This window comes from Oncorhynchus mykiss, chromosome 30 (assembly GCF_057628025.1).
Source record: "Oncorhynchus mykiss isolate SJ-2025 chromosome 30, ASM5762802v1, whole genome shotgun sequence".
NCBI lineage: Eukaryota > Metazoa > Chordata > Actinopteri > Salmoniformes > Salmonidae > Oncorhynchus > Oncorhynchus mykiss.
The window spans coordinates 37,893,716-37,920,580 of NC_143051.1; the positions used below are offsets into that span (position 1 = coordinate 37,893,716).

Sequence of the window (26,865 nt, forward strand, 5' to 3'; positions counted from 1 at the left end):
ACAAGCACATCCAATGCTAGCAACAGTAATTCTACATGTTGTTAGCCCAACTAGCATGGACACTGATAGTTGGCTACGGTCTTGGATTACCTTTTGATTTTCCCATGTCAAGAAAAGAGGCACTGGGTTTAAGGGTGGGCCTTGAAATACATCCACAGGTACACCTCCAATTGACTCAAATGATGCCAATTAGCCTATCATTTTCAGGAATTTTCCAAGCGGTTTAAAGCCACAGTCAACTTGGTGCATGTAAACTTCTGACCCACTGGAATTGTGATACAGTGAATAATAAGTGAAATAATCTGTCTAAACAATTGTTGGAAAAATTACTTGTGTCATGCAAAGTGGATGTCCTAACCGACTTGCCAAAGCTATAGTTTGTCAACAAGACATTTGTGGAGTGCTTGAAAAACAAGTTAATGACTCCAACCTATGTAAACTTCAACTGTATGTGTGTGTATTTGTTACATTTATGGGAGGTCAATTAAGGAAGACATCCTCTTCTGCAAACCACTGGAAACAAGGACAACAGGAGAGGATATTTTTAAAGTACTGAACAGCCTTGTGACATCAAATGGACTTTGGCTGGTCAAGATGTGTTGGTATCTGTACTGATGGCGCAAAAGCCATGACAGGGAGACATAGTGGAGTGGTAACGCAAGCAGTTGCTCCCGACGCCACTTAGGTACACTGCAGCATCCACCGAGAGGCTCTTGCTGCCAATGGAATGCCTGACAGATTGAAAGACACTATAGTGAAAATGGTTAACTTTGTTAAAGCAAGGCCCCTGAACGCTCGTGTATTTTCTGCACTACGCAATGATATGGGCAGCGACCATGTAACGATTTCACAACAGCTGGTTATCAGGCGGCAAAGTATTTACACATTTTTGGGAATTGAGAGACGAGCTTAAAGTTTTTACTGAACATTTTCACTTGTCTGACCACTTTCATGATGACAAGTTTCTCACACGACTGGCTTATCTGGGTGATGTTTTTTCCTCACCTGAATGATCTGAATCTAGGACTACAGGGACTCTCCGCAACTATTTAATGTGCTCTAGATACATGAGCACTCAATGATCCTGCCAACCAAGGATCCATGTGCTCTGTTGACCAGAGCTCTCTGCCTGTCTGCTCCCCGCCTGCCTTGGTCTGCCTCTCCCATTATTGTAGAGATGCCCTCACCACTTTCTCTCTCTCTCCCTAGACCTTTGGTCATCTACATCGCAGATTTTTATTTTGATCAGCGGATGAATTATTTGATTAGTGACTTTTAGGGCATTTACCAAACATGATGCCGTTGTTCATTTTGCTGGTGTCTACCCTTGGCTTTTACAATGTTGGCTATACTTTTAGAGCCCGTTGCACTGTGAATGGGGATATATGATTGTTTCTCCCTCGGGTATTGTGAGAAACCCCACGCTTGCTCCGGAAATGCACATGAGAACTATGCACATTTCTCCCGAACAATATGGGAGAAATCGGACTCTTGCGCTTACATGTCAGGACTGTTCTCTTGGTACTTAACCATGTCTCTTGACTTTACATATCCCCTGAAATATGTGGTGTTAGAGACTCTGGTGACTATGGATTCTTGTTCAAGTGCCGTCTGTAACTCCAAATGTTGTAACCCTCAATGTAGACTTACCATTATCTTACTGCTTCTTTTGTCTGGAAATGTCCAGTCTAATCCAGGTCCTGACATTCTTAACCCTGCCCAAATTAAGTAGTCAGAGTGGCCTGAAGTTTTTGCATATGAATGTAAGAAGTCTTCTGCCGAAGCTTGACAGTTTGTGATTATATGGATAAAAACTGCCGACCCGGATGTATTTATGCTTTCTGAAACCTGGCTTTAAAAAATCTATTAGACAAAAATATTGGCATAAATGGTTACAATGTTTTTCGTACAGATCGTAAATCTAAGGATGGTGGTGTTGCTGTATATGTGAAAGACAAGTTCTCGGTGGTCGTTCTGCCTTCTGTTACTAAACCTAAGCAATTTGAATATCTGTCTTTGAACCTTGGCTCATCTTTAAATATGGTTGTATCTTGTTGTTATAGACCCTTATCTGCTACTGTTGGCTCCCTGGATTGTATTTTTTAATTGCCATCACAGAATGTCAATTATGAGTTTGTCCTGATGGGTGATCTGAATCAGGACTTTCTAGCATCTATCTCTGATCAACTTAAAATTCTGTGCAATACATGCAATCTCACTCAGATTGTCAACAGTGTAACTAGGTTGAATATAAAATATCCTCTGAAATCCTCTTTGATTGATTTGATCTTAACCTATACTCATAATTTTAACCTCTTTCAGCTAGGGGTTACTATTTTTATGTTTGGAAAAATAACGTTCCCAAAGTAAACGCCCTATTTCTCAGGCCCATATGCTAGAATGTGCATATAATTGACAGATTAGGATAGAAAACACGAAAGTTTCCAAAACTGTCAAAATATTGTCTGAGTATAACAGAACTGATATTGCAGGCGAAAACCTGAGGAAAATCCAACCAGGAAGTGGCTGCTATTTTGAAAGCTCCATGTTCCATAGCCTGCCTTCGCTCCATTTAAAGGGATATCAACCAGATTCCTTTTGATATCGCTTCCTCAAGGTGTCCACAGTCTTTAGACAGTTTCAGGCTTTTATTTTGAAAAATGAGCGAGAAAGATATCGCGTCAGGTGTCCGCATGAGTTTTGCTTGCGCAACAGAGCTTGGGCAGCCATTGTCTTTCCCTCTCCTACTGAAAGACAGTCGCAGTTGATATATTATCGATTATATATTTTAAAAACAACCTGACGATTGATTATAAAAAATGTTTGACATGTTTCTGTGGACATTACGGATACTATTTGGAATTTTCGTCTGAGTTGTCGAGACCTCTCAAGCCTGTGGATTTCTGAATATAACGCGCCAAACAAATAGGTATTTTGGATATGAAAATAATCTTTATGGAACAAAATGAACATTTATTGTGTAACTGGGAGTCTCGTGAGTGAAAACATCTGAAGATCAGCGATTAATTTTATTGCTTTTCTGATTTGTGACTAGGTGTTCATAATGTTTTGTCTAGTGATCGATAAACTTAAAAGCTTGGATTGCTTTCGCTGTAAAGCATATTTTCTAAATCTGACACGACAACTGGATTAACAAAAAGCTACGCTGTGTATTGCCATTTTGCACTTGTGATTTCATGAATATAAATATTTGTAGTAATGTTATTTGAATGTGGCACTCTGCAATTCAGCGGTTGTTGATGACGGGATGGGTAGCGTCAAGAACTTAATGCTTCTGGTATTTTTGCAAATGACATAAGTGATCACGGTGCTATTGCCTGTGTGAGAGACGGTAAAATTTCAAAAAAAATCTCCACGTGTTAATACAAAAAGAAACTGGAAGCGGCTTGATATTCAAGGTTTTTTACATGATGTATCTAGCATTGAATGGAATGGGATTAATCCCTGATGTTGAACTAGCCTTTTCTTACTTCCACAACACATTCCAGGATGTATGCAATAGGCATGCCCCTTTTTAAAAATGCAGGATTAAGGGCAGAGAGAACCCTTGGTTTACTAAGGAACTTACAAGAATCATAAGGGAACGAAATGCTATGCGGTCTAAAGCAAGAGGGACTGGTTTGGCAGATGATTGGAAGGCTAACTTTTTATGGCTGCAGGGGCAGTATTGAGTAGCTTGGATGAAAAGGTGCCCATATCAAACAGCCTGCTCCTCAGTCATAGTTGCTAATATTTGCATATTATTATTATTATTATTATTAGTATTGGACAGAAAACACTCTGGAGTTTCTAAAACTGTTTGAATGATGTCTGTGAGTATAACAGAACTCATATTGGCAGGCAAAATCCTGAGTTGAAATCAAAACAGGAAGTCAGAAATCTGAGCTTGTATGTATACAATGAAATCCCCTTGGATATATGAATGATGTTGCACTGCCTAGGGGTTCCACTATATGTCAACCATCAATAGATACTATAATGGGGCTTCTATGTTGTTGTGGGAGTGAATGAGAGCAGAATATATCAGCTGTCCATCAAGCTGCTATTTTGTGATCCCACTTTTTCCTCATGGTAGTCACTTGCGTTCCATTGCTCACGAAGACAAGAAAGAATACTCCGGTAGGAACTTTATTGAAGCTATATGTTAAAAACATCCTAATGATTGATTCTGTACTTAGTTTGAAATGTTTCTTCGACCGGTAATGTTTCTTCGACCAAAGTTTTTGTCCGATATAACGCTGACCAGAATTAGCGTTTGGATATGTTTACCAAACGCTCTAACAAAAGAAGGTATTTGGACATAAATAACAAACATTTTCAAACAAAACAAACATTTATTGTGGACCTGGGATTCCTGGAGTGCTTTCTGATATAGATCAAAAGGGAATATTTATCATGTAATTTCTGGTTTATGTTGACACCATTTTTGCAGCTGTGGTGTTTTTAAATTGAGCGCCGTCTCAGATTATGGCATGCATTTCTTTTTCCGTAAAGTTTTTTTGAAACCTGACACAGCGGTTGCATTAAGGAGAGGTATATCTATAATTCCATGTGTATAACTATATTATCATCTACATTTATGAGTATTTCTGTTGAATGATGTGGCTAGTGAATCTAACGCGCCAATGTAAACTCAGATTTTTTTTAATATAAATATGAACTTTATCAAACAAAACATGAATGTATTGTGTAACATGAGTGTCATCTGATGAAGATAATTCAAGGTTAGTGATTAATTTTCTTTATTTCTGGTTTTTGTGAAGGCTATATTTTGCTGGAAAATGGCTGTGCTTATTGTGGTTTGGTGGAGACCTAACAATCGTTTGTAGTGCTTTCGCTGAAAAGCCTATTTGAAATCAGACACTGGTGGGATTAACAACGAAAAAAGATTTAAAATTATATAAAGACACATGTATGTTTTAGGAATTGTAATTATGAGATTTCTGTGGTTTGAATTTTGGAGCCCTCTTTTCACTGGTAGTTGTCATATCGATCCCTGTATCGGGATTGCAGCTATAACAGGTTAAGGGGAGCAATGATGTCTGCGGCTAGGTATAAGAGGCGGGGGTCTAGTTCATCAGGGCCAGGGGATTTTTAAATCAATTTCTTTCAGGGCTTTACACAATTCTGAAACAGAAGGATGGAAAGGAGATCCTGGTGAAGGATTGCACAGGGGTGTCAGGTAAATTTATAGGGGGCTCAATTATACCTTTGACCTTTTCAAATAAACTGCCTGCATCTAAAGAATGATGGTTCAAGGCTTTCAGAATGGTGGTTCTCTCAGTTGCAATCTGTGTGTCGACTAACAATTGTTTAGGAAGCTGTGTATCTTTTCTGCACTCCAAACCTTTCACTACTTGCCAAAATTTGGCTGGATTATTAAAATTGTGTTTAGTAGATTTCAGGTAGTGGTCTGCTTTCAATTTACGGATCATTGCCACACCCATATTTCAAAAACGTTTAACATGTATTTTTAACCTTATGCTTGATGTTAAGGAAATCCCCAAGTTATGGTATTCTGCATTTGTACTGCCTCTACTGAAAGGTGGAGATCCCTCGCTACTTGACAACTATTGACCCATATCAAAATTCTCTGTACTGTCAAAAGGTACTTGAGTCCTTAGTAGGCAGCTAAATACCTACTTCCAAGAAAGCATCTTAAGTGGAATGCAATCAGGTTTTAGGTCTGGCCACAGCACTGTTTCATCAACATTCAAGGTTTTAAATGACATCCACTGTGCTCTTGATAAGAAGTTAGATTGGGTGTCTGTTTTTATTGATTTGTCAAAGGCTTTTGACACCGTGGACCATGCTGTGTTAGTGCAAAGGTTAAAATGTTGTGGAATTACTGGTCATGCTCTAGATTGGTTTATATATTACCTATCAAATCGTACACAATGTGTAATGGCGGATGGTTGTAAATCTGAGTCCATAGAGGTGTGCTCAGGTGTTCCGCAAGGTTCTATTTTAGGCCCACAGTTCATTTTGTATATCAACAACATTGGGGATCTTATTGAAACAGCGGATGTTCATTTTTATGCAGATGATACTGTTCTTTATTCAAGTGGTAGTAGTTTATCTTTAGCTTTTGAAAATGCCCAAAGAGCATTTAACATACAACAGAATCCGTATGATTTTAAGCTGATTCTAAATTCAGGTAAAACAAAATGCATGGTATTTTCAAATGCCAGGCATGTTACTATAAGGCAAGTTAAAGTGTACAAATATTTGGGTGTGGGTTGATAAGCTGAGGTTCACTGTGCATGTAGAGAACTTGAGGAAGCTCAAGCTGAAAATAGGATTTTATTACCGGCATAAGGCATGTGTTTTTCTTTTGAGGCCAGGAAGGAGCTGGTACGATGTACATTACTGTCTATTAGATAGATAGATCATTGTGATCTCTACAGCGCTGTTGGCTGGTCACTGACCTTGCGGTCACTGACCTCACGTAGGCTTAAACACTGGTATACACTGATTTAAGGCCATATTGGGTCAAATGCCATTCTCTGTTCTTTTTTAGTCAGGTCAGTAAATAAATATCAATTACAGTCCCATTCTGATTTGCTTCTAACAGTACCAAAAATTAGAACAGGTCATGGTAGAAATAGTTTTAGTTACTTAGCACCGTAGTCCTGGAATTCTCTCCTGAACATTTTAAAATGTGATCTAGTTTTGCTGGTGGAGTAATATATATATATATATATATATAAATAATAGAAGAGTGTAATTGTTTTTAGGCCAGCTGTTTTTAGTCAAGATGTGTGTTTTGAATGTAAAATGTGTTGTACCGTATGTGTGTTTATAGTTTTGTTGAATGTTGTTAGTGTATGTAAGTTGTTTTGTCTGAAACGTTGTTCCCTCTGCTGCTATTGAACCTGGTCTCTCTTGGAAAAGAGATATTATCTTAATGAGAAAAAACCTGTAAATAAAAGGTCAAATAAAAAAAATATTCAATGTGCAGGACAAAATTGAGGCTATGATTAAGAAGTTGGAGCTAATGTGTCTGCATTACCAAGGACAATACACAGGTCTTTCCATTATTGATTTGTGTGCAAATGAACTCAAGCTTACAGACAACGTCAAATGGGATTAGGCAAAGCACCGGAGTTAGGTGCCCAATTATGCAGGTACTTTCCCGAAACAGATGACGAACTGGATTCGTTATCCCTTTCATGCCCTGCCTCCAGTCCACTTACCATCACCATCATCACCATCATCTGAACACCACCATCTGAACAAGAGAGCCTCATCAAAATTGCAACAAGAGGTTCGGTGAAAATTTCAATCAGAAGCCACTGCCAAATTTCTGGATTGGGCTGCGTTAAGAATACCCTGCCTTGGCAAATCGCGCTGTTAAGACACTGATGCCCTTTGCAACCACGTACCTATGTGAGAGTGGATTCTTGGCCCTCACTAGCAAGAACACTAAATACAGGCACAGACTGTGGAAAAAGATTTAAGACGGAGACTCTCCAATACAACATTGCAGTTATGTGCATCCTTTCAAGCACAACCTTCTCATTAACCTGTGGTGAGTTATTCACCATTTTCGATTAACAAATCAGGCATTATATGTAAGATAGTTAAATAAAGAGCAAAATGATTGATTATTATTATTATTATTATTATTATTATTATGTGCCCTGGTCCTATAAGAGCTGTCACTTCCCACGAGCCAGGTTGTGACAAACTCACTCCATCTTATGTTTAATAAATGTATTGTCTAGTGTGTGTGTGTGTGTGTGTGTGTGTTGCAGGCTTACAATGACGTCAAAAAACATTATAGAGCACGCTGACCCTGGTGCTAGAAGGGGTACACAGCTGGAGGTTGAACGTTTGAAGGGGTACAGGACTAAAAGGTTTGGGAACCACTGCTATAGAAGATCTGTGGCACTGACAGTCATTAGGAGCAAGTCACAAGGAGACAATTTACTTTCCGTTTGCTTTTCAAAGGACAGGATGAGAAGAGAAATGTGGCAGTTCAGGGCACTGATTAAAACCTACACAATTGCAAACACCAAGAAAGAAGCCGGTGAATATCAAAAAGGAGATATACATTTTATACAGCAGTCTGAACTAACCTATTGTAAAATGTAGTGAACAGCATAAAAAAGTGATATCATTGAAGGAAGGCTATTAAAATCAAACAAAACATTCAAATTGGATATTAAATAGCCTCTTGTGGATTTGAGGGGCTCGTCTTCAGTGTTAATTCATTGCTAGTGATAATTGTTTTGCTCGGACACCCATTTCCTTTCACCTCTGAAGTCTGGAAGGCGAATGTCAAGCACACCCCTCCCTCCTGTTCCCATCATCCTTTACTCACTGCCCTCTACCTCTCCTTCCATCTGGATGTCCTATGAGGGCTGATGACTATCCTGGGTGACCATGTCCTTGAGTGTCTGTCAATGTTTTGTCAACCTGAAACAAAGACGTGACGTGAAAGACGCGACGTTCTATAATGCCATGGGTTGCAATGAAGCCATCTCTGTTCAATGCATTTGGGAAGGAACTGGAACACACTACTTGAACAGTAGCGGAGGTTGGACTGAACACGAGGCAGTGGCAGAGCTAAAATGGGCAAGGCACCTCTATAGCCGTGCCAAGAGGATACTGTGTGCATACAGACAGCAGCACAAACTGAGACGGTACCCATCTCCAGAGAACATAGTACATCAGCCCCCATAAAAATCTCCCTGCCTCTGCCATACCTCGGGCGGCAGGACCAGATATGCCAAGCAGCCAGCTGGCCAATCAGCTTGTCAGGGAACCCGCCAAAGGGCCTATCAACAACCCCAGAGAATCAGTAAGCTAATCTGCTAGCAAAATCCACCAGTCACTAGGGCGGAATCCAGATTTTCATACGGTCATACCGTTTCTGTACCATACCAGGGTATATGGTATTACTGGAAGTGCACACGAGGGACGCCATTTCAAAGAAACAGTGCATTTGGAAATTATTCAGACCCCTTGACTTCTTCCACATTGTTATGTTACAGCCTTATTCTAAAAGAGATGTAATTGCCACCCCAATCTACACACAAATGTATTAAATAAAGCATTTCCATAAGTATTCAGACCCTTTAGTCAGTACTTTATTGAAGCACCTTTGGCAGTGATTACAGCCAAGTTCTTGGGTGTGACACTACTAGCTGGGACCTTATATAGACAGGTGTGTGCCTTTCCAAATCATGTCCAAACAATTTAATTTACCACAGGTGGACTCCAATCAAGTTGTAGAAACATCAAGGCTGATCAATGGAAACAGGATGCATCGGAGCTCAATTTCTGGTCTCATAGCAAAGAGTCTGAATACTGTATGTAAATAAAAAGGTCTGTTAAATGTTTCATAAATTTGCTAGAATTTCTAAAAAACCTCTTTTCACGTCATCATTAGAGAGTATTGTGTATAGATTGATGAGGGAAAACTATTGAATCCATCTTACAATAAAGCTGTAACATAAAATGTGGAAAAGGGGAAGGGGTCTGTATACTTTCCAAATGCACTGTATAATAGAAAAGCAAAAAAATAAATACAATTTTAAAAAGTGGCGGTGGGACAAAATGGCGCCGTAGAGAACACTTTCAGCGAGCTCCCGTTTCATTAATTAATTTATGTTTATATTCATTTTCTTGCCTACAATAAGTCTGGACGGCTATTTCTCAAATTTCTGACAGCAGAACTACTAAGAACTCGACCAAAACCACCACCCCTGTAGATGTTCAGGAGGAGCTAACTAAAGTTAGCGAAGCTAACATCATTGCGGATTCAGGCACAATGGACCTGGTGATTCAAAGGATGACGGATAACTAGGGATGCACAATATACTGTAGCGGTAGATATTAGATAAAAATGCCTAGTTTAACGCTGATGTTAAAAGCCGAGGTCAAAGCTACCGTGCATACCTATATAAAATGTAGGTACATGACGTAACGATGCCACGTAAAATTTTGCCCACACAATGTCTGCTGTGTGGATCGAGCAGTCAAAAGTCAAACAGTCATTTGAAAAGGGTAAGAAAATGTCAAGATAATGGACTTCATTGCCCTTGACAATCAACCGTTCTGTCGTGAGCGGTGTTGGCTTTCGCCGACTGGTCGAGCAACTGTACACACTACCAAGTGTGCTATTTTTCAGATGTTGCCCTACTGGAGTTACAGTAATAGGCCCTCATTAAGGGCCGCAAGTCATGCAACAATGTCAGGCGGCTTCATAAAATGCTATTCAAGCCCATCAGCGAAGTGCTATGTATGGTATTGTGCTCTCTCTAGATGCTGAGAAAGCATTTGACCGTGTGGAGTGGTCCTACCCATTCTTTGCTCTGACTAAAATTTGGTCTAGGGGACAATTTAATAAAATGTGTTAAAGTTTTATATGATGACCCTCAGGCTGCTGTCCTTACTAATGGGTTACGGTCAAATAGCTTCTCTGCACACAGAGTTACCGGACATGGCTGCCTTTTGTCCCCTCTCCTATTTGCACTCGCTATGGAAACACTGGCTGAGGCCATCGGCGTAATGCCTGCTATACAGGGCCTGCTCATTGGTGACGTTCGTCAAAAAATAAGCTTGTCCACTGAGGATACTCTGATATTCATCTCTAGACCCGAGACTTCAATTACATCTCTTGTTAATATTAAATGATTTAGTGAATTCTCAGGCTACAAGATTAACTTAACTAAAATCAGAGGCTGTGCCACTTGGTAGCCTTCATTCTGTACCCATTACCTCTACCCCCCCTTTCCTTTTAAAATGGTCTCCCTCGGGTTTCATGTATCTGGGTATATTTGTAACTCCTAAATTCCAGCAAATGTACAAAGCCAATTTTGTTCCCTTGTTTGATACAATAACACAGGATATGGAGCACAGGAACTATGCTGATTTCTTGGTTGGGTAGAATATCCCTCTTGAAAATGAACATTTTACCTAGACTACTTCACCCAATCCAAATGATCCCAGTCTGACTCTTCAATAAGGTAGCAAAATATGTCATTGGCTGGCTAAGTTTCCTCATGTGGAGTAAATGCAAGCCAAGACTTAAGATGGCAGTTTTGCAGCTGCCAGGCTCTGGGGGTGGGGGGGCTTGAATCTGCCTAATAGTAGGTTTTATCAGTGGTGTGCCCACCTGTTATATTTCTGACTGGATCACAAATGACTCCTCTATTCGTTTAGACATTGAAACTTCTCTTTCAAAATACCCCTTACAGGATCTTTTATCTTTATCTTTTCTTTCACTGCAATAACCCCATTATGCTTAACACACTGAAATCATGGATGTAAGTTCAACGTTTTTGGGAAGGTCCAAACTAACCTCTGCTCTTACCCCAATTCTTAACAACCCCGATTTTGGTCCAGGATTGCTGGATGTTGGCTTTTAACTTAATAGGGGCATACGCAGACTAAATGGTTTATTTGATGATAAGATTGTCATTTGAGCAGATGGTTGAGAAATATCGACTCCCAAAGCAGGACTTTTTCCCGCTTTCTACAAGTAAGACATATTTTGAAGAGGACCACCTTGATTGACAGCCCTGATGTGTCCGTCATTGAAAGAAAGACATTTTCCTTTGTGGGGAAAAAAAAAGCTAAGTTTGTTTTGAGGTCCTTTTCTACTGTTGACACAGAGGGTGAAACGAGTGTGGGAGAAATAATTGTCTGTTACTATTGACGAAGAGATGTGGGAGGACATTTGGAGATTTACAGATATTGTTTTTGCATCCGTACCAGAGCAATCCAGTTCTTCCAGGTCTTCCAGTTCTTCCAGGTCTTCGAAAGCCAAGTCAACAAACAGATTACCGACCATTTCGAATCTCACCATACCTTGTCCGAGGTGCAATCTGGTTTCAGAGCTGGTCATGGGTGCACCTCAGCCACGCGCAAGGTCCTAAACGATATCTTAACCACCATCGATAAGAAACATTACTGTGCAGCCGTATTCATTGATCTGGCCAAGGCTTTCGACTCTGTCAATCACCACATCCTCATCGGCAGACTCGACAGCCTTGGTTTCTCAAATGATTGCCTCGCCTGGTTCACCAACTACTTATCTGATGGAGTTCAGTGTGTCAAATCGGAGGGTCTGCTGTCCGGACCTCTGGCAGTCTCTATGGGGGTGCCACAGGGTTCAATTCTTGGACCGACTCTCTTCTCTGTATACATCAATGATGTCGCTCTTGCTGCTGGTGAGTCTCTGATCCACCTCTACGCAGACGGCACCATTCTGTATACTTCTGGCCCTTCTTTGGACACTGTTAACAACCCTCCAGGCAAGCTTCAATGCCATACAACTCTCCTTCCGTGGCATCCAATTGCTTTTAAATACAAGTAAAACTAAATGCATGCTCTTCAACCGATCGCTACCTGCACCTGCCCGCCTGTCCAACATCACTACTCTGGACGGCTCTGACTTGGAATACGTGGACAACTACAAATGCTTAGGTGTCTGGTTAGACTGTAGGCTCTCCTTCCAGACCCATATCAGGCATCTCCAATCCAGAGTTAAATCTAGAATTGGCTTCCTATTTCGCAACAAAGCATCCTTCACTCATGCTGCCAAACATACCCTTGTAAAACTGACCATCCTACCAATCCTCGACTTTGGCGATGTCATTTACAAAATGGCCTCCAATATCCTGCTCAACAAATTGGATGCAGTCTATCACAGTGCAATCCGTTTTGTCACCAAAGCCCCATATACTACCCACCATTGCGACCTGTACGCTCTCGTTGGCTGGCCCTCGCTTCATACTCGTTGCCAAACCCACTGGCTCCATGTCATCTACAAGACCCTGCTAGGTAAAGTCCCCCCTTATCTCAGCTCGCTGGTCACCATAGCATCTCCCACCTGTAGCACACGCTCCAGCAGGTATATCATATCTCTCTAGTCACCCCCAAAACCAATTCTTTCTTTGGCCGCCTCTTCTTCCAGTACTCTGCAGCCAATGACTGGAACGAACTACAAAAATCTCTGAAACTGGAAACACTTATCTCCCTCACTAGCTTTAAGCGCCAACTGTCAGAGCAGCTCACAGATTACTGCACCTATACATAGCCCACCTATAATTTAGCCCAAACAACTACCTCTTTCCCTACTGTATTTAATTATTTAGCTCCTTTGCACCCCATTATTTGTATTTCTACTTTGCACATTCTTCCACTGCAAATCTACCATTCCAGTGTTTTACTTGCTATATTGTATTTACTTTGCCACCATGGACTTTTTTTGCCTTTACCTCCCTTATCTCACCTCATTTGCTCACATCGTATATAGACTTGTTTATACTGTATTATTGACTGTTTTACGCCATGTGTAACTGTGTTGTTGTATGCGTCGAACTGCTTTGCTTTATCTTAGCCAGGTCGAAATTGTAAATGAGAACTTGTTCTCAACTTGCCTACCTGGTTAAATAAAGGTGAAATAAATAAAAAATAAATAAAAATACACAGATTGCATATAACCCCAAATCACAGACTTGCTTTCAGACCCTCTTCCTCCTCACCTCAGTGTTTTAAATGTAAGACTGATATAGGTACCCTAACACATTGTTTACAGTCATGTTCCAAATGTTTAAAAAGATACTGGTCTAGTGTTCTGGATTTTCTTTGGGGGGGTGGGGGGGGGGGGGGGGGGGTTCTTTACTGCCAGGTCTCCCTAGTAGACATTCTACGTCTATGGGTAAAAGGAGGCTTTACATCATCCTTACTTTTGCAGCGAGGAAAAACATCCTCTTACAGCGGATTAGTGAGAGGGTCCGCTCTATTAAAGATTGGCATAAGATACTATTTGAATGGGTGTCCCTGGAATATCTGACATGTACATTGAATTCTAAAACAGATCGGTTCTACAAAGTATGGGAACCTTCTCTAAATGATAAGAAGCTGATTTATCAGCTATTATGTTGAAAGGATTTTCTTGGAACGTATATTGTAATTCTGAAACAGATCACCACATTTGTGTGTTGGACCTAACTTCTTTATTTGAACTGAGCTTGTTTAATTTCTGTCTGTATGTTCATTTAAAATGTATGTATTGAGAGATGCAATGACGGGGATGGGACGAGAATGGCGGGGAGAGGAAGATTGTATACATGTATGCGGGTGTGTGTTGTTTCTTTTTGCTCTGTCATCTCAATATGGGTGAAAACTGAAATTCCAATAAATAAATAAAAATACTGTTACAAAAAACAATTGTGACGCACAAAACAATTTAGGCAACATGGATCTTGATCCAAGAGGGGATAGAATGGTACCCAGACAAGAGTCTTTAGCCAGCATTCCACTCCGTGTCATTGCTGAAAGGCAAGTCTCTTTGGCAATCTCAATGTTCAATATGCAGCTGGATTTGCGGCAGAGTAGCTCATTGGTTGTTGGAAATAACATTATTAACAGCGTGGAGCCTCAAAGAGAGGCAAGTTTCATTTTGAGGCTTAAAAGCCAAGCAAAAGAGAGAGGTTGTGGTTGGAATTGCAATATTTAGATGTAACCTGGTAACTTGACACGGACTGGTTTAGTCTGGACAAAAAAAAATGCTTGCCTAGCAATATTTGCATAATCTTTGTGAATGAAAGATAGCCGTGAGGGTTATCAAATCAGGATCAACTCCTCAAGCTCATTAATGATAGAAATGTTCATATTTCAAGATGGCAGAAAATCCAGTCACTTTGCAATGACAAGGAGTGGAATGTTAGCTAAAGATACTGGTACTTCGGCTAGAATGTCTTTGCTGTAACCAAGAAGCTTGACATCTAGCAAGTTGGCAAACCAAATGCAAAGCTATAGCCCTGAGCTGGATATCATTTGACACATCTTAGATTTCTTATAGTTACGGTGGCGGTTTTTGCCCCCAACCCAAAAACAGTATTGAAAATCATACCGTCGGTATTTCAAAGAGAAACCATGGCCTAACCTTCACAATAATCCTTGCATTCACAGTCCGTTGATCAACCTTAAAACTCAAAACAGCAGCCTAAGGCCTTCCACTAGCAAGTTTGTAAGAAGTTACAGAATAGCTGTAGGCTAATATGAAAATGGATGAAAGACTGAAACAAAACACGCTTAAGCGCTCAGCTTTTTTAACTTCTCAGCCAAGATAGATTAAACACTTGATCTTATTAAAAGCAGCTCTGCTCTAACTAGGCAACCCCATCGGCCTTCCAAGAAATTCAATATTAATCTTATAACTTCAGAAAATAACTCCCACTGGATTCCCAGCCCAATGAAGAAAAAAAGTAAAAATTCAAAAACATATGCCAATTAGTTTTTTGGACAATTGATTTTCTTTGACCCCTCCACTACCTCCTCCAGCCTGGTTGAATGGCTGTAGACAACTTTTTTTTTCTCTTCTTCCTTCCCCCTCGCTCCATGAAGGTGCGCTCTCCCACAGCGAAACTGCTGACTCTTGTCAGTAAGTGAAGGTGCCCTTCTGCCCCCACCGACCGATGGCTGTCAGAACTTCTAGCACAATCAGGCCTCCGCCCATCAAGTCCATCCCAGAGAGATGAGCAATATCCCGGATAAAAACGCAAACGCAGTTGACACTTTTTTTTATTTTTTTAAAGCTGTTGTGGATGTCAAATCCACCGCAAGGTTAATTATTCAGCACTGCGAGAATACTAACCATCCTCTCAGGGAGCAACGGGAGAATGAAATCCTATCGCCTGGCAACGAGGGACTTGCGTTTTGTTGTACATCAGCAGATTAGGTCCCTTAGATTCTGACCATCATTCATGCCCTAGATTCTTGCAGTTTCTCTTCACCGGGATGTAAAGGCCAAAGCGAGGTGGAGGCAAAAGTTGAAGCGTAACATTGACAAGCCAGGCGTGCACTCACACTACCGAAACTAAGCAATCATTCTGAGAGGATCTCACCTAGGACGGCATATCGGCCAGGACCTGATCTTAATTTATAGACAAAATCAGAAGAGATTCCATATCAAAATGATACCATGCCAGGTTGGAGAGGATTGGCCCATTGTCCATTTGACACAACATTAGAACATAGGCCTCAGAGCCAGAACCTTGGTTGACTGCTGTTGAATAGTTAATGAAGTCAGACACATCCAACCTTCGAAGACATTTTTTTTTTTTTTGACGAAGTGCCATAGCCTACAGCGCTCAACACCCCGCGCATCTAGCAATGAGCTGCTCAAGCATCAAAAAGGACAGATGGAAAGAGAGGTAGAACATTTAAATAGACAAAGTTAGCAAAACAATTGCTTATAAAGCCCCTTTTTACATCAGCAGATATCACAAAGTGCTATACAGAAACCCAGCCTAATCATTAGCAAACACTCCAGCTATTAGGTAAAGTGGATCTACATAAAAATAAAAAAGACAACAAAAATCTGAAAATGACTGTAGGTCTATTTAAAATAGTTTTGGAAGTAATTCAACATTTTCGTTATGGTCTTCAACCATAACCGTCAGTAACACTGTTATTCAATTACGTCACAGCCCTACCTGTGGGTAGGAAGACTACACACACACACACACACAGAGACAGAGAGAGCGGGAGAAAGAACTGACCGGGGAGCACAGCAATTGTGAGCCGTTTAAAATGGCAGTTAAAAGTCCAGCAAGTGTGTGTAGGGAGACGATGTAAAAGAAAAACAAGCCTGGGGATTTCTTGGCAGAATACTCCCATACATGTTTTGCAAGCGATACGTTTTATCCCATTGCACTAGGTCAGTAACCCCCCCCCCCCCAACCGCATAAATTAACCCGAACAGCCACACAGAGACCTCTAAAAGTCTACAGCTTCATCTCCCTCACCCCATGATGCTGGTCTTCTCCAGGCTGACACTGATATTTAAGGCCACTTGTGCTTAGAGATAAGCAATCAATCAGATTAACAAATACTTCAGCGCACAGTTGTCCTCCATCGCGGCAAAATTGCATGGCAGCTGGGCTGTTGACAGGAAGAGGCTCTCGTTAGGCAGCCTCCGCAGCACACTTTCAGAATCACACCATTAGGTACGCCTATGTATATTTAAATTTGTATAGCAATGGGGGGGGGGGGGGGGGGGAGGACGTCAGCGATTGCCAATTCCGTGCAATTAACTCAACCACAACCCCCATCCCGGCTGTGCATAGCGTCAACCATCCTCATGAACTGCAATGAGGGTCGTATGGATGGGAGGACCTTGTTGCTGTCTGTAGCCAAGAACGACTCCAAAAAACCCGTTCTAACACTAGTCGCATTCGTAACAAAAATAAAAACAGCAAGAGGCTTACTAAATGAGACAGAAGTTGAGGTAGAAATCAACAAAAACAGGAATGCATGTGCTTTGTAGTGAGTTGCCAGATTCCGCAGTGTATATGTGAATGGAATAACCCAAAAACAAACAAATGTTTATATGCCAGCAGAGCTTTTTGTGTTCCCCGATGGCTCCCCTGAGCTCTAAGCTCCTTCCTGCCAGCTCAGCGCCTACGCGTGCTGCCACAACCGCATACGTCAGCAAATTCTCCTCACCCAACGCCCCTGCCCATGGGTACATGGAGGTTAATTATGAGCCTAGCATCAAGGGCCATGATTGAAGACAATAGGAAAATAAAGTGGTGTATTTGGTCATTACCTCTGTATTGGGTGTGTGATATGAATTTGGTTATGCCTGGGACTGGAGTCTAACGGAAGCCAGAACAGCGCCTTCGGCATTGGAAATGTGCTTCACAGAAACACACAGCGATCTCACAAAGCTGCCCGTCTTCAATTCAGGAGTGTAGTCCAATAAAAGGTTCCTTTTCACATGTCAATTCAATGATCATCAGGATGAATCTGTGATTTTTATTCAATGAGTCACTTCCAAGAGGTTGGGTAGAGTGATCCAATGCGAAGAACACTAAAGATTCTGAAGCGGTAAAGATTCTTTCAACATGAGCACTCACTATCCAGTGTTTAAATGACGCTTTTAATCACACACAAAAAAAAAAAAATCTATCTCCTTGGTTAATTACCCATTTCTTGAGGTATATGCAATTCTGGCCTCTGGCTGCATTTGATGATGTAGGCTAAACTCAACTGGAACTCAAGAGCCACAGCTCCGGTAGGCCTAAATTCATTGCCGGGCATCAAATCAAGCCTCCTGCCCTGTGCTCCAAACAATGCATTATAGGGATTCTGAACATTTGTTGTACAAAGTTTGCCACCCACTGCAGTTAAATCGGGCACTGCATATTTCATTACCTGTTGGACAGATGGCTGCGGCGGAGATGCTGCAAGGAATAAAACGTAGGTTTTGGGATACTCTTCAGCCAAGCCTCTATTCGATGCATCTATCAGAATCAGATCCTCACCACATAACGCATTAGAGTAACTGTTCACGGGGAGTTGCACTCTCCCTGCTTCAAGCAATTTGCTTTGATACATGTACGATGGGGGGGGGGGGGAACACATTGATGACTAAGCCAATAATGAGATCGAATAGCTTGACGAAACAACTCCATTTGGCATATTGTCTGCTGCCGAGGGGGACCTTGAAAACAGGTTCTACCTAGACAGCTCAGAGGCCATTAAAATTGCATGATACATTTGTATAAAGAAAATGTTGTGCGTTAGGCTGTGTCATATAAGAAATGTGAGCACCAGGGTGCATCTTTATTTATGACTTATGATGCAATGGGGGATCACTAAACACCGTCAACGGAGTGATTTAGAGGACATCTGAAAAGTAGCATCGCTGTTGGCCTTTGTCGCATATTTCAAAGAGAAAAGGTAGATAGAAGGGTGATCTAAAGGCTACTCTTTGTAATACCAATTATCACTGATGACTTCTGCCGCTCTCACTGCAGCTGGCCTATACACCAACATGAGATTGCTAGAGTGCTCAGAAAGCATTGCTTCAGTTTAATCCACCTATGAGATCTTCATTCTGGAGGGTAATGAAAGGGTAAAGCTGTGGCCTAAGGCCCGAGTGATTCACCCATATAACCTGGGCACATCTGTCCTGGCAGAAGAGGGATTGCCGCCTGGCAATAGAGGTGTCATTTCCCCAAAAAGTGTGTGTTGGCCATCGCTTGGACTGCAACCTTGTGGTTTGAGTTTCAGTAGGCTCAATGACGCGCTTGCAATCCCCTCAGTCAGTCAATGCAGCATCTTGACAAGTGAGATGTGCTGTAATTGTTTAAATGATCCAAGGGATGTTTTGGCAGCTGCAATCAATAAAAACATGACACGAGCTTCTAGACGAAACATGACACTGATTGACGTGGCCTGGTGTTTGAAAACGGTAGCCTATGGACCAGATAAGGCAAATAAAATTGACTATACTATATCTGAAATAACCTGGTCTTAGAGAGCAGGGATGAAGATAACATTCTTGTCATGCCACTCACTGTTCCATCACAAACAATGTTTGCATATTTCAATATTAGCTTGGCACGCTGCTGACAAATCCAATCTCCGCATTCCGTTCTCGCTGTCGAGTAAAATGCTCTTGGTGATGTATCGATCACAAGCATTTGGATGCCACATTTTTTTTTTTAATATATATATATATATATATATATATATATATATATATATATATATATATAAATAAAATGTGGCATCCAAATGCTTGTGATATACACACACACAGTGCCTTGCGAAAGTATTCGGCCCCCTTGAACTTTGCGACCTTTTGCCACATTTCAGGCTTCAAACATAAAGATATAAAAATGTATTTTTTTGTGAAGAATCAACAACAAGTGGGACACAATCATGAAGTGGAACGACATTTATTGGATATTTCAAACTTTTTTAACAAATCAAAAACTGAAAAATTGGGCGTGCAAAATTATTCAGCCCCCTTAAGTTAATACTTTGTAGCGCCACCTGGAGAGCATTTGTGAACAGCAGTTTTCAGTTCTTTCCACAGATTCTCGATTGGATTCAGGTCTGGACTTTGACTTGGCCATTCTAACACCTGGATATGTTTATTTTTGAACCATTCCATTGTAGATTTTGCTTTATGTTTTGGATCATTGTCTTGTTGGAAGACAAATCTCCGTCCCAGGTCTTTTGCAGACTCCATCAGGTTCTTCCAGAATGGTCCTGTATTTGGCTCCATCCATCTTCCCATCAATTTTAACCATCTTCCCTGTCCCTGCTGAAGAAAAGCAGGCCCAAACCATGATGCTGCCACCACCATGTTTGACAGTGGGGATGGTGTGTTCAGCTGTGTTGCTTTTACGCCAAACATAACGTTTTGCATTGTTGCCAAAAAGTTCAATTTTGGTTTCATCTACCCAGAGCACCTTCTTCCACATGTTTGGTGTGTCTCCCAGGTGGCTTGTGGCAAACTTTAAACGACACTTTTTATGGATATCTTTAAGAAATGGCTTTCTTGCCACTCTTCCATAAAGGCCAGATTTGTGCAATATACGACTGATTGTTGTCCTATGGACAGAGTCTCCCACCTCAGCTGTAGATCTCTGCAGTTCATCCAGAGTGATCATGGGCCTCTTGGCTGCATCTCTGATCAGTCTTCTCCTTGTATGAGCTGAAAGTTTAGAGGGACGGCCAGGTCTTGGTAGATTTGCAGTGGTCTGATACTCCTTCCATTTCAATATTATCGCTTGCACAGTGCTCCTTGGGATGTTTAAAGCTTGGGAAATCTTTTTGTATCCAAATCCGGCTTTAAACTTCTTCACAACAGTATCTCGGACCTGCCTGGTGTGTTCCTTGTTCTTCATGATGCTATCTGCGCTTTTAACGGACCTCTGAGACTATCACAGTGCAGGTGCATTTATACGGAGACTTGACTACACACAGGTGGATTGTATTTATCATCATTAGTCATTTAGGTCAACATTGGATCATTCAGAGATCTTCACTGAACTTCTGGAGAGAGTTTGCTGCACTGAAAGTAAAGGGGCTGAATAATTTTGCACGCCCAATTTTTCAGTTTTTGATTTGTTAAAAAAGTTTGAAATATCCAATAAATGTCGTTCCACTTCATGATTGTGTCCCACTTGTTGTTGATTCTTCACAAAAAAATACAGTTTTATATCTTTATGTTTGAAGCCTGAAATGTGGCAAAAGGTCGCAAAGTTCAAGGGGGCCGAATACTTTCGCAAGGCACTGTGTGTGTGTGTGTATATATATATATTTATGTATTTTTTAAACAGAACAAGGCTCAACACAAACTTGATGTCATGCAAGATAATTGATTTGAGGAAAACTCTGAATGAACCCTCTAAGAATAGCAAGAGGGTTACAAAAAAAGCTGCTGCTTCAAATAAGACATCCGGAAGAGCTTGATAGATGGGTTAATAATCTTCCCACCGTCCTCAGGTTACCTAGTAAACCACACAGCTAGCTAACCATTTACCATGGAGAGGCTGGGGAACCATGTGACCACCCAAGGTAGTCCGTCAGGCAGCATATCAGACATATGCCAAAACAATGCAATCCTGTTACATTGGACTTGTCCCAAATGGCACCCTTTTCCCGATATAGTGCACTACTTTTGACCAGGGCCCATAGGGTGTCATTCGGGGCTCACCACAATTCTGCATTGAGTCTCCTTGTAATTTTGCTGAGGAAGTCCTCTGGAGCTATACTTGAAGGTAGTTGATACATACAACACACACATAGGTCTAGGCAAAGTCTGGTACTTAGTGTGGGAGAGGAATAATGGTAGTTGTGTGAAAAGTGCAACATTAGCCCAGGGTCTACCAATTATCCTTGCTTGTTAACATAGCATACAGGCAAATACCCATAGACTCCAAGTCACTGTCCTTACATTGGCTTGCGAAACTACCTCTAACTTCCTTCATACTGGACACAGACAAAAATGGTATCCACAAGTGCATCTGACTCTGGGGAAGTAAATACAGGGCTCATTGCCAAAATCCCTTTAAAAGAGAAGTGCACACTAACACTGCCTAGGCAGAGTAACATGCACTTAATCTAAGGTAATGCATTAACTCAGACGTTTCACTTCAGTAGGGGCATTATTGCACATTGTGCAATCATGTACACTACTAACCAATACTTAATGGTGCCACTACAGGAACAACAGTGTGGGTTATTAGCCTATACTCAACATGAAATAAAAGCACATCAGCTGTGGTTTTTGAATGGGACACTGCAATGCTGATAAAAAAAAAAATGGCAGGGCAGGCAGCCGTTTGGACAGATAGGATTATTCTGCTATTGTGTGTAGAGATACAAAGAACAAACCGAGGGGGGACACCCCCTGGCTTCCGGATTTTAATCCTGCTGTCATAAAATGTGTCACGTTAACTTGATTTGTATTATAAATTGGCAGTGCCCACATATTCAAGCTGGCCAGTGGCCACATATTCATGTTAGGAGGCCAATAAATTTGTAAAGAGCTGTACTTGCATGTATATGCTAAAGTATCGATAATTACCACAAACGTCGGATGTTTTGAGGCTATAAATAAAACTCTAAAAACCTGAGACGCAGATCAACATAGTTGGCAATGTTGTACCCAAAGTGAGAAGTGGCACTGACTGTCCTCTTGGAGCCACGATAACCTCGACTTTGACTAGGATACCCGACTTTGATGAGTGAGTGAATAAAATAATGAGTGAATGAATGACAAGAAAGTTAAAGTTCTAGGCCTATTCCTCGAGGAAATGTCCAGGAAGTTCTGACTTCAGGACATGGCTTGCCTAGCTAATTCAGCTGGCTAACAATCTGTCAGCTTATTCATCACACTGAGCAAATTGTTGATTTGCAGGTTGTCCCGTGTTAGCTATATAACGTTAGCTGGTTCGTTATTAGCTAGCTCATAATTTTTCAAAGACGGTCCGGGGGAAAGCAGGGAAAGTTTTTACAACCGGGAAGTTGTGCGCCATGAAAGTTGGCTACAAAAACAGCATTATGAGGTCAGGGAGACACCGATCACGAGACATTACCATACAGTCAATGAAGCTAGGCATCAACCCATCTAGAACAGCAGCAAACATGACTCCGCTTCTGGCTAGCAATCCTATTGACTAACGCAACCAACGTTAGCTTTGGCTCGCTAGCTAATACTGCAGTTTGCTAACGTTACTTACCATGGATCGAACTCGTGGATGATGCTCTCGAACCGGATCACTGCAAAAAGTCTAGAACTGAAGCCTGCCAACCAGGCCAGAAAAAGAATAGTAAACGAGAGTAAGGACTGCCACCCCGCTGGCTGTGCCAGTCCGCCAGAGAGGCCTCCTTTCCCCCCTCCACCCACGGCGTTGGGTCGGCTGTTACCATGCACCGATCCTCCGGCATTCGGAGACGCTTTGTGCTTGCCGTCCGTGGCTGTGTGCTGCTCCGCCATATTCTGCGTGGTTTGCGGCATCGGTCGCGTTTGAAAGAGTAGTGAGCACCCTCCTGTCACGCTCCCCTATCTCCCGCTATTCCCGTACAGCGCCCAAGGTTTTTTGACGTGGTTTAGTCTCCTTATCTTCACTGTGTCCACCGGCTTTTTTTAATTCACATTCGTCAGTGACAACCACCATTACATCGCACACGCTCTTGTAAAATGTAATCAGATGGGAGGGAATGGGCGGGACAATAGAAAACCCTGACAGCCTCTCACAGAACGACAGGTACAACAAGGCGGAGCCAAAGACTGCTGAGCGGTTGGATATTCAAAAACCAATCCCGCGCAAGTACTATGATAACAGACCGATTTGATTACCAATGGAATATCAGAACCTACGTAAGAACGTTGAAAACCCTGGAAATGTATTTTTTTTTATTTTTATTATTCATATTACAAAAATCAACTTACATTGTTACATCAAACACGTCTAACAAAACAAAACACAGGTATTAACAAGAAAATACTCAAACATACAAAAAATATCAATAAAATCATTTAAAAAATAAACAATTTTAGTGCAATTGTATTCACTCCGAAAAAAACGAATTCAAATGATTCAGGAAGGTGTTAATATAGTTGTTGTTTACTAGGGATAATATCTTAACAAGATAATTAAATTCAATCAAAACAAATGTGTAATTTTGGGATAGAATTTTTGAATTTTTGTTTATGTATGAAGTATTTGGCAACAATAATTTAAAAAAATCACAAACATGGAACCATGGAAATGTATTTTTTTTATTTTATTAAATAGCGAAACATAAACAGAACAGACAGAGGGATTCCACAAAAAAATAAGAGAACAAAAAAGACAAAAACAAAAAATCCACATTATATCAATTCAAATACAGACATGTAAGCGAATATTTTTTTTTTGCATTTTGTTTTGTATACTTTTTAATGACTCTAAATAGTTGTCCAAATCAGATTTTAAAAAATAAGAAAAGGGGCCTTTTCTTAATAAATTTTGATTTGTGTATGATCATTTTTCCTAATAAAATTAAGAGATTTATGACATACTCACGTTCAATTGCGGAATCAGTGTGGTATATGTCAAACTTAGAATTGTCAAAGGTTGTACGCATTTTGTGGCCAAGATATTATATTATCAGTCCAGAACACTTCACTATGTAAACAATGACATAATAAATGTTCAATAGATTCAGTTTCTAGTTCACAAAAACTGCATTCACTGGTAACGTCAGGTATATATTTAGAAAACAAGCCATTACACGAATAGAATCTATGGATAATCTTAAAGGAGATCTCCTTTACTTTATTGATCACCATAAATGTGTGTGGAGTGAGCCGAGCATGGCGCCAGTTTACATCAAACGATGAAGCCCAACAAAATATCAAAGAGGGAATAGACTTCCTGTAGAAAATATCCCTTAATAAACGATTGTTGAATTTCGTATCTAGTAGACCTATGCCATTCACCTGGATATCGCTTACAATAGGAGATATTCCAAAATATGCATTATTCTGAAGTAAAGTTTTTATCCCACTGATAGGATAGGTTAGGTTAAAAGGAATGGAATGGGTTGTCTTGTCTTGTAGACAAGCGAGAGACCGTAAGATTGTGAAGATGAATCATTTTTAATGTGAAGTGATATTTCTATTGCCCTTGGATGTTCTCTGCTGGGGCATGGGTATTAATGAAGATCAAATCAAATTGTATTGGCCACATACACATGTTTAGCAGATGTTATTGCTGGTGTAGTGAAATGCTTGTGTTTCTAGCTCCAACAGTGCAGTGATATCTAACAATTTCACAACAATACACACAATACATACAAATCTTAAGTAAATAAATGGAATTAAAAATATATAAATATTTGGACAAGCAATGTCGGAGCGGCATAGATTAAAATACAATAGAATAGAACACAGTATATACATATGAGATGAGTAATGGAAAATATGTAAGCACTATTAAAGTGACTTGTGTTCCATTATTAAAGTGGCCAGTGAATTTAAGTCCACTGGCCATGTGTTCTCATCACTATCTGTCCGCCAGCAAAGACATCATTGTGTAACTTAGGTATACAGTGCATTTGGAAAGTATTCAGACCCCTTGACTTTTTCCAAGCTTTGTTACGTTCCAGCCTTATTCTAAAATGGATTGAATAGTTTTCCTCATCAATCTACACACAATACCCCATAATGACAAAGAAAAAACAGGTTTTTAGACATTTTTGCAAACGTATTAAAATGAATAAACTGAAATAACACATTTACATAACTATTCAGACCCAGCGATTACAGCCTTGAGTTTTCTTGGGTATGACGCTACAAGCTTGGCACACCTGTATTTGGGGAGTTTCTTGATTTCTTCTCTGCAGATCCTCTCAAGCTCTGTCGGGTTGGATGGGGTGCGTTGCTGCACAGCTATTTCCAGGTCTCTCCAGAGATGTTCGATCGGGTTCAAGTCCGGGCTCTAGCTGGGCCACTAAAGGACATTCAGAGACTCCCTAAGCCACTCCTGCATTGTCTTGGCTGTGTACTTAGGGTCATTTTATTTTACCTTTATTTAACTAGGCAAGTCAGTTAAGACCAAATTCTTATTTACAATGAGGGCCTACCAAAAGGCAAAAGGCCTCCTGCGTGGACGGGGGCTGGGATTAAAAATATCAAATATAAAACAAAACACACATCACGACAAGAGAGACACCACAACACTACATAAAGAGAGACCTAAGACAACAACAAAGTATGGCAGCAACACAACATGACAACAACATGGTAGCAACACGGCATGGCAGCAGCACAACATGGTACAAACATTATTGGGCACAGACAACAGCAAAAAGGTAGAAGCAAGAATACATCAAGCGAAGCAGACACAACTGTCAGTAAGAGTGTCCATGATTGAGTCTTTGAATGAAGAGATGGAGATAAAATTGTCCAGTTTGAGTGTTTGTTGCAGCTCGTTCCAGTCGCTAGCTGCAGCGAACTGAAAAGACGAGCGACCCAGAGATGTGTGTGCTTTGGGGACCTTTAACAGAATGTGACTGGCAGAAGGGGTTTTGTGTGTGGAGGATGAGGGCTGCAGTAGATATCTCAGATACGGGGAGAGTAAGGCCTAAGAGAGTTTTATAAATAAGCAACAACCCGTCTTGCGACGGGTATACAGAGATGACCAGTTTACAGAGGAGTATAGAGTGCGGTGATGTGTCCTATTAGGAGCATTGATGGCAAATCTGATGGCCGAATGATAATGTCCATCTAGCTGCTCGAGAGCACCCTTACCTTCCGATCTATAAATTACATCTCCGTAATCTAGCATGGGTAGGATGGTCATCTGAATCAGGGTTAATTTGGCAGATGGGGTGAAAGAGGAGTGACTACGATAGAAGAAGCCAAGTAAAGATTTAACTTTAGCCTGCAGCTTTGATATGTGCTCAGAGAAGGACAGTGTACCATCTAGCCATACTCCCAAGTACTTGAATGAGGTGACTGCCTCAAGCGCTAAACCCTCAGAAGTAGTAATCACATCGGTGGGGAGAGGGGCATTCTCATTGTCCTGT

General features: G+C 40.9%; 1 protein-coding gene across 1 annotated transcript in view; it reads right to left on the bottom strand.

Moving 5' to 3' along the window:
• The window catches only part of LOC110488472 (dolichyl-diphosphooligosaccharide--protein glycosyltransferase subunit STT3B), a 95,413-nt gene extending 71,788 nt beyond the window's left edge, over positions 1 to 23,625 (bottom strand). The window contains exon 1 of the mRNA XM_036970671.2: positions 23,031 to 23,625. Coding sequence (XP_036826566.1) covers positions 23,031 to 23,308 — 278 coding nt within the window. The 5' untranslated portion in view covers positions 23,309 to 23,625. The remainder of the gene's footprint in view (positions 1 to 23,030) is intronic.
• Between the last annotated feature and the right edge of the window lie 3,240 nt (positions 23,626 to 26,865).